This window comes from Rana temporaria, chromosome 8 (genome assembly GCF_905171775.1).
Source record: "Rana temporaria chromosome 8, aRanTem1.1, whole genome shotgun sequence".
In the NCBI taxonomy this organism is placed as follows: Eukaryota; Metazoa; Chordata; class Amphibia; order Anura; family Ranidae; genus Rana; species Rana temporaria.
Genome location: NC_053496.1, coordinates 49,472,704 through 49,486,391, shown reverse-complemented (window position 1 = coordinate 49,486,391; position 13,688 = coordinate 49,472,704). Strand labels below are relative to the sequence as shown.

Here is a 13,688-nt window from a genome sequence, read left to right as displayed (position 1 = left end):
GGACATGGGACTGTACAGATACAGCTGCTGTGTCCCTGCATGACACGTGGATCTGAGTCTTCGAAGACACACAGGGTGAGTTCGGGGACCCGCACACACCCGCATATCATATAGTGTAGACCCCTTTTCCTAAACAGGGGCTACTATGTCAATGCCGTTTTTGGCTGGGCTGATGCCATCTCTAACTGATTGTATAGTTTCTCACCTGTTTTTTCCCAAAGCTTAAAGGAGTTGTAAAGGAAAATGTTTTTTCACCTTAATGCAATTTATGCATTAAGGTGAAAAAACATCGGATGTTGCTGCCCCCCCCCCCCCCCCCGAGCCCCCGTTATACTTACCTGACCCGTGTCGAAAGTCCCGCGCGGTCCCGATATCCTCTTCGCCGCTCAGCCTGGCCGCTGATTGGCTAGAGCGGATGGATTAAGAGCAGCGCAGCCATTGGCTGGCGCTGCTGTCAATCACATCCAGTGACGCGGCACGCCGAGGGGCGGGGCCGAGTGATACAGTGAGCGGCTATGGCCGCTGGTTATATCACGGTAGCGCACCCGCAATTAGTGACCACCATGCGAGCTCTCGCATGACTGTGGTGACTAATTGCGGGGAGGACCAGAGACAGCCGCCGAAAGACCCCAGAAGACATGGATCAAGGGCACTCTGTGCAAAACGAACTACACAGTGGAGGTAAGTATAACATGTTTGTTATTTAAAAAAAAAAATGTTTTTCCTTTAGTGACCCTTTAACCACTTAAGCCCCGGACCTTTAGGCAGCTAAATGCCCAGGCCAGGTTTTGCAATTCGGCACTGCGTCGCTTTAACTGACAATCGCGCGGTCGTGCGACGTAGCTCCCAAAAAAAATTGGCGTCCTTTTTTCCCCACAAATAGAGCTTTATTTTGGTGGTATTTGATCACCTCTGTAGTTTTTATTTTTTGCGCTATAAACAAAAATAGAGCGACAATTTTGAAAATAATGCAATATTTTTTACTTTTTGCTGTAATAAATATCCCCCAAAAACATATATCATGCGTTTATCGATTGGTTTGCGCAAAATTTATAGCGTTTACAAAATAGGGGATAGTTTTATTATTTTTTTTTTTTACTACTAATGGCGGCGATCAGCGATTTTTCTCGTGACTGCGACATTATGGCGGACACTTCGGACAATTTTGACACATTTTTGGGACCATTGTCATTTTCACAGCAAAAAATGCATTTAAATTGCATTGTTTATTGTGCAAATGACAGTTGCAGTTTGGGAGTTAACCACAGGGGGCGCTGAAGGAGTTAGGGTTCACCTAGTGTGTGTTTACAACTGTAGGGGGGTGTGGCTGTAGGTCTGACGTCATCGATCGAGTCTCCCTATAAAAGGGATCACTCGATCGATGCAGCCGCCACAGTGAAGCACAGGGAAGCCGTGTTTACACACGGCTCTCCCCGTTCTTCAGCTCCGGGGAGCGATCGCGAGGGGGCGGCTAGAAACGAATAGCCGCGCCCTCGTCCCGGATCGCTCCCCGCGAGTTACCGACCGCCGCATGTACCGGGGGGGTCCCGATCGCACCCCCGACCCGCGGAAAGGCGGGGACGTACATGTACGCCCATATGCCTGTACGTGCCATTCTGTGGACGTATATGTACATGCGGCGGGCGTTAACCGGTTAAGTTGGCTTGTGATTTCTCACTGTCGCCAGTAGGTGTCACTGGTAGCACTGGTCATGGTAGCAGATTTCACAAACAAAACTACTGTATGTTATGAATATTTATATTTCCTTCAGCCAATCCAGTAGCATATTTAGGGCACTGGTGCATGCTGGGGAAAGAGATACATGTTTAGGACAGACCATATGCTCAATCTCGTCCCCTGGGCTGAGACTTGGGGAGATGCTGCTGGTTGGAGCTCAGCTGTTAGGCCCAATAGCCTGGTTTGGGGCCTAACATGTGCTGAAGTGGTCCTAAAGCTGTCCTGCCTGGTCTGGAGGAAGCTATGCCAAGAAGAGACCAGAGGAGGTCCCTTGCTGAAGAGAGCCAGGAAGAGGGTTGGTCTTTCAGAAGGGCCTGGTGATTCACTTGGAGGACACACTGACGTTTGGAAACGTGCTTACCGTTTTGCCGGGTTGACTTAAAGGTACTGACACTGTTAAGCTGGACATTGATCTGGGTCTGTAGAGTCTAAGTGATCTGCTACAGTATCTGGGACCCCTTACAATCACCAGGGCTCCTATGTCAATGTCATTTTTGATGGCGTGAGTAGAAATGCAAGGGGGTGTTTTTTCTTCTCAAATCTTTGGCAGTTAATTTGCGTGATCACCCCCCAATATCTTAGCAATTTCAAGAGTGATGCATCTCTCTAAAATACTTATTTTTGACTTTTCAGAGTCCGTAAAAAAAATGTTTTGGGGCTAATTTTGTCTGAAGAAAAGAAGATGCCTAATAATTATGCACACCTTGATATAGGGTAATGGTCTCTTAGGCCCCACCCTCCCTAATTACACAAATACATATCAACTTATATGCTTAAATCCAATAAGCATTCAAGTTTATACAGCTTGAAGTTGGACAATATGCATACAAATTATGATTTGGTCAAAATACTCACTTGCCTAATAATTTCTGCACAGTGTAGTTGCTACATGGATGGTCCATGGATGCTTTTGCCTTAAACCATGCGTTGGGGTGATCAATGCATTTTTAAAATTGAAGTTGCATTTATAAATAAAGCCAGTCAGTTGTACCGGTGAGGATTATTTCTCGTACATTTTAAGGAACACTTTTCCTAGAGAGGTTCTCTTTTGTGATGCTGCCTATCTTACCTGAACAAAAGGGCTGCCTGTTCCGGTGACGATGAATTTATAATTCGCAAAAGGGAAAGAGATTTCTTGACTCCGGATTAGAAATCTATTTTGTTTGTTAATCGCCACATTGAAAACCTCTGTGTCATTTTGACGTAAAGAAACCACAACATTGGTCTCGTTGCTATTAATTTTTCGTCCAAAGAGTGTCAGAGCTTCAGTTGCCGATGATGTAAGCTGTCAGAAAGAAAAGAAATGCATGAAAAGATTTAAAAAAAAAAATGTAATGTAAAAAAATGTAATAGTTCAGGGGACAATTTTATTTAATTTTTTTCTTACTTTCACTAAGAGTTGGTTCACACCAAAATATCTATGTGATTGATGTGCTTTTGCATACATATTTATAAAAAAAAAATTATGCATTTTCAAAACGTTCTAGTGCATTTTTTTACACTCGAAAAATCTTAAAGCGGAGTTCCGGCCACAATTTCACTTTTTAAATATAAATACCCCTGTAATACACAAGCTTAATGTATTCTAGTAAAGTTAGTCTGTAAACTAAGGTCTGTTAGACACTTTATACAATAGAAATGGACTGAGACCATCTTAAGTGTGGGCATCATGAAGCCAGACTGTATGACTTCCTGGATTTCAGCCTTGCAGATCTCGCACATGCTCAGTGCTGCACAAGCAGTGTCAGATCAGGTTTCAGCACCTGTGCTGTCCAAGTCACATGATTCTTTGAGACTGGGGAGTGCACAGACTCCTGGAAAGTTACACCCACTACATTCCCAGGAGTCTGTGCGGTGTAGGTTAGGAAGCATTAAGCACCTAGGTGCAGGAAGTGGGAAGATTAACTATTCTGCCTAGCAACAACATTTTGAAGGCATCTAAAAAAAAAAAATTTTCGTAAAGGACTAATGACATTTTTTTTAAAACTACTGATGCAATGTTATATTTATGGGTGGAACTCCACTTTACCTTTAGGGCGATGTGCGTTCTGGTGTATTTACATGCGTTTGGCCACATTCCAAAAAAACAAACAAATCTAAATGCCTAATCTGAATTTTGCAATTCTGACATGTATTTGTAAAACTGTACATAAATATCATCACAACTACTTTGTGCATCCAGGTGGATTATACCTTATTTTTTTTCAGGACAAATTGGGCTTTCGTTTGTAGTAAATAGCTAGTAAATAGATAGGGTGGTAAATAGTTATAGATAACTCTTGATTATTTTTTTATTATCAAAAATAGTAAAAAGCTGTATATTTCTTGTTACTACCATAACCTAATACCAAAGAACAGCCCAAAATAAATGATCCTGCTCCTGATGATTGCAATGATACCACACATGCCTATGTTATTTGCTGTTTGTAACCGTAGTACAGCCCAGAAGCAATAAGGTGTGTTTTGTTTTTGCCTTTTTTTTTTGTCCTACTTAAAAACACGCTGGGGTGGATTCAGCAAGCAATTACGCCTGCGTATCCATAGATACGCAGCGTAATTGCTAAGTAGCGCCGGCGTATCGACTTTTTGTATTCGGAAAGCTCGATACGCCGACTGTAGCCTAAGATATGACTGGCATAAGGCTCTTATGCCGTTGTATCTTAGGCTGCATTCTTACGCTGGCCGCTAGGTGGCGTTCTTGTAGTGGTCAGCGTAGAGTATGCAAATTGCATACTCACGCCGATTCACAAACGTACGCGCGCCCGGCGTTCGAGTTTTACATCGTTTGCGTTCGTCGCTTTCTGCATAAGGCTGCTCCTGCTATTAGGAGGCGCAGCCAATGGTAAGTTTACACGTCGTTCCCGCGTCACGATTTTCGAAATTTACGTTGTTTGCGTAAGTGAATCGTGAATGGCGCTGGACGCCATTTACGTAAACGTCGAAGCAAATGACGTCCTTGCGACGTCATTTACCGCAATGCACGTCGGGAAATTTTCCCGACGGAGCATGCTCAGTACGTTCGGCGCGGGGACGCGCCTAATTTAAATGATCCACGCCCCCTACGGGATCATTTAAATTACGCGCGCTTACGCCGGCCACTTTTACGAAACGCCTCCGCAAATTACGGAGCAAATGCTTCGTGAACGAAGCGTAGCTCAAGTAATTTACGGAGGCGTAGCGTAAAAACGGTACGCTGCGCCGCCGTAGTAGTGCGCTCCCCTACTTGAATCTACCCCACTGACCCTAACTGACACTGATGCTAATTAAAATAAAAATTCCTTTTCAAAATATACTGACGCTGACATTGACTTTTGGCCCTGACCTTGAACTGAAAACTTATGCCCCGTACACACGATCGGAATTTCCAATGGCCTAAAATCCAATGGAATTTTTTGTCGGAATTCCGTTCAAGCTGTCTTGCATACACACTGCCAGACCAAATTCCGACCATCCAAAACGCGGTGACGTAAAACACTACAACGAGCTGAGAAAAATGAAGTTCAATGCTTCCGAGCATGCGTCGACTTGATTCTGAGCATGCGTGGGTTTTTTCGGAGTTGCACACAGACGATAGGAAATTCCTATCGTTTTTTTTCCATCGGAAAAAAAAATTCTATTTCTAAACACCGACGGAAAAAAGTTTGATGGAGCCCACACACGATCGGAATTTCCGATGAAAAAAAGGACGCGGCATAACCCTGGCACTGACCTAGATCAAACATTGATCTAGGTATTTTTCTTTATTTAATTTTTTCTTTATTATTTTTTTTACAAATTCTTTCTGCAAGGAACAAGAAGGATACATTGTATACTTTTTCTTTATTCACAGAAAGAAAATAACACAGTGAGAGTTGGTTCACACTAGGGCGACACGACTTCCAGCGCGACTTTCAGAGGCGACTCCGACACGACTTGAGCATGAACCACAGGGCGATCTGGGGCGATTTACAACACGACTTGAAGTCGTCTCCAGGACAGGAGACTTTCCAGTGGCCAATCAAACAACAATATGCTCTAGGGGAGGGAGGGGGAGGGAGAGGTTTGCCTGAGAAATGTATGTTATCTTCCTGGAAAGTCGATTCAGTTAAGACTTGGATCAGACTTGGATCAGACTTGGAGGCGACTTCCATTGAAATCAATGGGTACAAATCGCCTACAAGTCGGATTGAAGTAGTACAGAAACTTCTTTTGAAGTCGGAGCGACTCGAGTCGTGTGTATTAACACCGCTCCCATTCACTTGCATTGTTTTTCTCGACAGCGAGAGGCGACTTCAAGTCGGATCCCAAGTCGCCCCAGTGTGAACAGGCTCTGACAGTTGTTGTAACTGAGCCATCAGCCAGATGCAGATCACTGGTATATGGTGCAGAGATAGCCTAATAAATGACTCTAGACACTATTCACTAGCAGATCTGGATGTACATCTGGCTGATGGGTCATACAGGATTCATTGGCATGGCTCTGCCCACTGGCGCAGAATGAGGAATAATCTTCTTATTTTTTGTTTACGTGATGTGAATGTAATACCTTACATTCAAAGAAGGCTTTAATGTGCTGTGACAACCATTGTAAACTGTTGGCCACAATTATATAGTAAATCTGATATCTTTATTACCTGTGAAGCGTAAAAACCTCCATATCGGGTCATTCGACCAGACAGCCATTTTGCTGCACTGCCCATTTTGTTTAAAAGATCTTGACTGGGGTTTGGGTGTTTCGTCATGCCTATCAGTATGCTTGATGTGATCAAGACGTCTCCATCACTCGATGTTGGGAAATACTGATATAATACTAACTTTGCTTCGTTGTCATTCCTCCAATAAAGTGTGTCACCTAGAGATGAGAGAAATAAGGTTCAATTATTATGCAAGGAACATGAGGAGAGATGACCCGGGGGTTGAAGGAAAGAAAATGGCATAATCTATGGCTTGCTTTTAGATTTAAACCATAAATATTACCATTGCTGGTGGACTTGGAATCCAGGGCATCATAGTAGGTCTGCCACATGTCCCAGTCTTCAACTGCAGCCGCAGCAATTAACATGTAAGATTGGGTCAAAGTATTCTGGCTTGTAAAATCTGCATTATTAAGACACCTTTTTACACCGTCTAACAGCGGTCCCTAGACAAGAAAGCAGCACATTACAATGTAATCAGTTCACATAGTTTATCTTCTATGTAGTGCAACAATAATTAATATACCACTCAACACTGGAGATCAAAGAGACCTGCATCCCAGAATAGAACATGTTTTGAAACAGCAATATGGGGACTTTAAGGTGCCATAACACACCAATCATAAAAATGTTTGTTTATTATACTTCTACATTAAAAATATGTAACTACAAATGAACATTAAAGGGTCACTAAAGGAAAAAAAAGTTTTTGCTGAAATGACTGTTTATTGGGTATAGAGACATAAAAGTTAACTGATTCCTTTTAAAAATGATTAAAAATTGAATTTAATCTATCATATAATGTGCCTCTAGTTTCACTTTCGGTTTTAAAGGTACATACATGAAGTTCCGGGTGAGAGGTAAGTCGGGAAGACTCACAGAACAAAAACAAACAAATCCAGGGCAGTGTTTGGTTTTTAAAATGAATCTGATTGGTTCTGAGGAGTTTTAGACACACAGTAATGACAGCTTAGACCACCGTGAAAATCTCCCAGTACCATGGTTATAAGGAAACAGGAAGTGTGGAGATCACAGCAGAATTACAGCTACTTCAAAGCAAAAACGAACAATGAGGACATGAAACCAGTACTGCAGTAAGGTAAAGGAAGCTATTTAGCTAAAAAAAAAATTCCTTTAGTGACCCTTTAAAAACAAGCAAGGAATATCAAATACAAATTCTTAGGTTGTTGAAAAATGCTCTTCACTTGAGATGTTTCGCCAGGTGGCTTCTTCAGGAGCTGGAAAGCATTATACACTTGATCCCTTAGTTCCAGAGAAGGGAACTCTTAAAGCGGGAGTTCACCCGAAATTTTTTTTTAACATTAGATTGGGCCTAATTACGGGAAGCAGAATCGGGTGTTTTGTTTAAAATCAATGCAGTACTTACCGTTTTACAGATAGATGTTCTCCGCCGCTTCCGGGTATGGTCTTCGGGACTGGGCGTTCCTATTTGATTGACAGCCTTCCGATGGTCGCATACAGCGCGTCACGAGTTGCCGAACGTCGGTGCGGCTCAATACGGCGCCTGCGCACCGACGTTCGGCTACTTTCGGAAACTGGTGATGCGCTGTATGCGATGGTCGGAAGGCTGTCAATCAAATAGGAACGCCCAGTCCCGCAGCCCGGAAGCGGTGGAGAACATCTATCTGTAAAACGGTAAGTACTGCATTGATTTTAAACAAAACACCCAAATCTGCTTCCCGTAATTAGGCCCAATCTAATGTAAAAAATAGATTTTTTGGGTGAACCTCCACTTTAAGGTGTCAGCATACCAAGACATTTTGGACAACTTTGTGGGAACAGTTTGGAGATGGCCCCTTCCTGTTCCACCATGACTGCGCACCAGTGCACAAAGCAAGGTCCATAAATACTGTACATGAATGAGCAAGTTTGGGGTGGAGGAATCCTGAATGCAGGAGTCCTGACCTCAACCCGATAGAACACCTTTGGGATGAATTAGAGCGAAGACTGCAACCCAGACCTTCTCCTCCACATCAGTGCCTGACCTCAAAAATGCGCTTCTGGAAGATTTGTCAAACATTCCCATAGACACACTCCAAAACCTTGTGGACAGTCTTCCCAGAAGAGTGGAAGCTGTTATAGCTGCAAAGGGTGGGCCAACTCAATACTGAACCCTACAGACTACGACCGGGTATCCCATTTAAGTTTATGTGCGTGTAAAGGCAGACGTCCCAATACTTTTGGTAACATTATGTACGTCAGCATTACAAATATGTAAATACAAATGAATATTAAAAACAAGCAAGGAATATTGAATACAAATTCTTATGTTGTTGACAAATGCTCTTCGCTCAATATGTTTTGCCGGTCGGCTTCTTCGGGAGCCATAAAGCATTATATATATATTGTCAACATCCAATATTCAAAGGTTGATTGAACAGCTGTCACAAGGAGTCACTAAGATTCATGCTTAACAACTTAAGGACCAAGCCTCTTTCTGAGATTTGGTGGTTACAAGTTCAAAATAAAAAATGTTGCTAGAAAATTACTTAGAACCCCCAAATATTCTCTCTCTCTCTCTCTCTCTCCTAACACCCTAGAAAATAAGATGGCGGTCGTTGCAATACTTTCTGTCACATTGTATTTGCTCAGCGGTCTTACAAGCACACTTTTTGGGGGATTTCTTTTTTTTTTAATAAAAAAAAAATAAGACAACAGTAAAGTTAGCCCATTTTTTTTATATTGTGAAAGATAATGTCACACCGAGTAAATTGATACCCAACATGTCACACTTCAAAATTGCACCCGCTCGTGGAATGGCGACACATTTTTACCCTTACAAATTTTCATAGGCGACATTTCAAAACATGCAACCTGTAGAATATTTTTAGTTATAGATGTCTAGGATCAAAATTATTGCTTTCACTCTAACGATCGTGGCAAGAAAGGGCGTGTTTAAAAATATTACTTTTTTTCTTATTTATTTTAACTTTTATTTTTACACTGTTCTTAAAAAAAAAAAAAAAAAGTGTCACTTTTATTCCTATTACAAGAAATGTAAACATCCCTTGTAATATAAAAAAAGCATGACAGGACCTGCTAAATAAGAGATCTGGGGTCAATAAATTCTCACATCTCATATTTACACAAAAAAAATGTCTCGTCGATAAAAGGGATCTTGTGGTGAATCCACCGCAGAGATCACTTTTATCTGAAAGCGGACCGCCCGACGAAGAAGAGGGTACTGGGGGTTATTGCAGCTAGCTGCTGCCATAACAACGATATCTCTCTTCAAAGTACCGACGTATAACGACGGCAGGCGGTCCGTAAGTGGTTAAAGGGAACTGGCCCCACCAGTACTAGTAGGCCATGGGAGAACAAATGGAGACCAAGAGGATCTTTCCATAAACTTAGGGTAATCCCAATGGTATCCTTATATTCAATAAACTGATAGAACAACCTCGAGAGGGGTTTCAATTAGGAAGCCAAAGATCTTTCCAGGAAGCAAACGTGAAAAGTTCACAAAGTGATAGCCTATTCCATGAGCAAACAAAAAACCCCAGCAACAGGACAACAATCATCCCAGGATCATGGGTAGGGTCCCAGTGAAGATCCCGCAGGCCCCACAAACTCCATGTGAGGGGTGTTAAATCAAAATTTGAATATTGATGTTGTGACAATATATATATATAATGCTTTACGGCTCCTGAAGATGCCGAATGGGGAAACATGTCGCTCGAAGAGCATTTGTCAACATATCTGAATCTCCGAATAACGAAAAATTTGTCTGAATATTTATTCAGAACGTAACGAACCACACATGTCTAGAAAAGAATAGCAATGATTTTCATACAGAACATGACCATGCTATATTGTGCAGCAGTCTAATTGGTCATATTACAACTGCTAAGGAGAATATGCATAAGATCTATATCGTGTTTGATATCTATCAAATCATGATTTCATGTGCTTGTAATCACACTGGAAGAAATATCATTAAAAGTTTCTAGTTCACTTCTAGTCCTTTTTAATCTCACGTCATAATGAAATGAGAGCTTTTGAACCCCCAAAATGCTTTGGATACTCTTTGGATGGTTCCCCTGACTTTTACTGGAATGAAGTCATATCTGGACCTTGAGCAGAGGCGTGGCGCTTCAATTTACATTTTTGTCCCCTAGTGGGTGTCACCATTATCTCTCTTTCTTATAGTTGTGGGCAAAACTTGGAATTCTCTAATTTCTGTTTCTAGTATATGACAGCAAATGATGTACTTACTGCAACACTATATTTTAGAGAAATTTCCTGTAGTATAGATGCCGCCAGGGCATTGTACTGGATGGTGGCATTAACATTCTCCTGTGAAAGAAATACAAACGTTTAAATACTTCATCCAATATAAACATATATATTACAAAGCTTATAGCAATCACTCTTTAAATTAAAAACTCTAGAAAAACATAAGTGCAAATTACATATCACTATAGTGAATAAACAAATAAATAAATCTTCATTTACAGATACATAAAAATTGTGAAGTCTATATATAGATCCCACACATGAATAACGTCCTCAGTGAGTATAGGAAAGGTTCCCCTCCATCACCATGCAGACACACTATGCACTCACCAGACGTAATTACAGGGGTCAGATTACGCATATGGGAAAATCCAAGATGTCATACATTAAGGTCACAGGAATGAATTCAAACTGCTGCTGTCATCTATTTACTATATATGTAGATAACATATTCACAACTCCAGTGTTGCCATATAGAGAGGGAGAGTAAAGAACGCTCTTATTTTGCAGTATTTCAAATTATTTATTTAAAAAAAGAAAGTTGTATTGCACTTACATTAATGAAAATGGGGATCAGCATATATTCTATAGGAATCACCGGTTTGCGCTCAACCTTCATTCCAGCTGACCGGAAATTATATATCTTAAACACCACCCAACACGTTTCGTCAGCCTATGTCTGACATCTGCAGGCTGACGAAACAGCGTTGGGTGGTGTTTAACCACTTAAGACCCGGACCAAAATGCAGCTAAAGGACCCGGGCAGGTTTTGCGATTCGGCACTGCGTCGCTTTAACAGACAATTGCGCAGTCGTGCGACGTGGCTCCCAAACAAAATTGGCGTCCTTTTTTTCTGACAAATAGAGCTTTCTTTTGGTGGTATTTAATCACCTCTGCGGTTTTTATTTTTTTGCGCTATAAACAAAAATATAGCGACAATTTTGAAAAAAATGCAATATTTTTTACTTTTTGCTATAATAAATATCCCCAACAAATATATCTAAAAAAAAATGTTTCCTCAGTTTAAAAAAAATCACAATAAGCGTTTATCGGTTGGTTTGCGCAAAATTTATAGCGTTTACAAAATAGGGGGTAGTTTTATTGCATTTTTATTAATTTTTTTTTTTTTACTACTAATGGCAGCGATCAGCGATTTTTTTCATGACTGCGACATTATGGCGGACACTTCGGACAATTTTGACCCATTTTTGGGACCATTGTCATTTTCACAGCAAAAAATTGTTTAGCATTGTTTACTGTGAAAATGACAGTTGCAGTTTGGAAGTTAACCACAAGGGGGCGCTGAAGGGGTGACCTCTTGTGTGTTTACAACTGTAGGGTGGTGTGGCTGTAGGTGTGACGACATCGATTGTGAATCCCTATAAAAGGGATCACACGATCGATGCCGCCGCCACAGTGAGGAACGGGGAAGCTGTGTTTACATACAGCTTTCTCGGTACTTCAGCTCCGGGGACCGATCACGGGACTCCAGCGGCGATCGGGTCCACGGGTCCCGCGGTCCCGGAGCTTCAGACCGGGTCACGGGCACGCGCCCGCGACCCACGACTGGACAATAGCACAGCACGTACCTATACATGCATGTGCCCAGCCGTGCCATTCTGCCGACGTATATGTGCAGGAGGCGGTCCTTAAGTGGTTAAGATATGTAATTTCCAGTCAGTTAGAGCACAAACTGGCAATTCCTAAACCTCTTTAAATAAATGATAAGAAAATACTGCATCATGAGAGTGTTCTTTCTTCTCCCTCTCTATATGGCAGCACTGGAGCTTTGAATATGTTATATATACACACATGTATTGAATGGATGACAGCAGCGGTTTAAATTCATTTCTGTGACCTCATGTATGACATCTTGGATTTTCCCATATGTGGAATTCGACTTCCGGTAATAGAAGTCAATCAAGTCTGGTGAGTGCATAGTGTGTCTGCATGGTGGAGGAGAGGAACCTTTCCTATACTCACTGAGGAGTCTGACGTTATTTACGTGTGGGATCTATACATGGATTTCACAATTTTCATATATCTGTTATAATTTAAATGAAGATGTATTTATTTGTATATTTACTATGGTGATATGTAATTTATGATATAAGAGCATGGTTCCTTTGTTTCTGTTCATGTTATAGGTGTTTTTACACTTTACAACACATAGTTCCCTATTGGTTCCTATATTTTCTATAGTGCAACAGGACTAGACACCGGTATTGGACGTGGTTTCCCTGTAGCCAATCTTTACTTATTACTGATTTACCTTAACTCTGCACCAGGGATATGCAATTAGCGGACCTCCAGCTGTTGCAAAACTAAAAGTCCCATCATGCCTCTGCCTCTGGGTGTCATGCTTGTGGCTGTCAGAGTCTTGCTATGCCTCATGGCTCTGATAGGCACTTCCACACAGCAAACCAGCTGCCGTTATTCAGGTGGCCGGCGCTCACCATCCGGCCATCTGAATAGTAGGCGGCAGCGGCGAAAATACATAGATTCATGCAATGTATTTAAGTGGCTGTGCGAGAGCCAGAGGGGGCGGCGCTCCGGCGCCCTCTGTGGACGAACCGCCACTGAACTTAAGATAGGTCATTAAAATTTTACACGTTGGGAAAATAACTCTTCCTCTACAGTACCTCTTCTTTTTAATTGCAGGTAAATAATGTATTCCAAGCAGACGCTTGTTGTTGCCGTTGAGTTCTTGACAAAGAAGGGGTGCAGGCTGTCGGACATCCACAGAAGACTACAGATTGTTTCTGGAGATGACACCATTGCGAAGAATCACCAATGACAAGACATTTCTCTTGTTAATGGTGTCATCTCAGTAAACATTCTATATCCGTGATGTCTGATGTCTGACAGCCAGCACCCCTGCTTCATCAAGAACTCAGTGAGGGCAAGTTTCTTATGCTTGGAATCCATTATTTACCCACAAAGAAGAAGAGTTTCTATAGAGGAAGAGTCACTCTACCAACATGTACATACAGCCCTCATATTATATTTTTTATTTTGGGT

At 41.7% G+C, this 13,688-nt stretch overlaps 1 protein-coding gene across 3 annotated transcripts in view; it reads right to left on the bottom strand.

Annotated features, from left to right (window-relative positions):
- The window catches only part of LOC120946917 (ovostatin-like), a 136,150-nt gene that overhangs the window by 19,831 nt on the left and 102,631 nt on the right, over positions 1 to 13,688 (bottom strand). For all 3 annotated transcript variants that reach the window (XM_040361741.1, XM_040361740.1, XM_040361739.1), the window contains exons 29-32: positions 10,647 to 10,727; positions 6,694 to 6,856; positions 6,351 to 6,568; positions 2,807 to 3,022 (exon numbers count right to left, since the gene is read on the bottom strand). In XM_040361741.1, the coding sequence (XP_040217675.1) occupies positions 2,807 to 3,022; positions 6,351 to 6,568; positions 6,694 to 6,856; positions 10,647 to 10,727 (678 nt within the window). The remainder of the gene's footprint in view (positions 1 to 2,806; positions 3,023 to 6,350; positions 6,569 to 6,693; positions 6,857 to 10,646; positions 10,728 to 13,688) is intronic.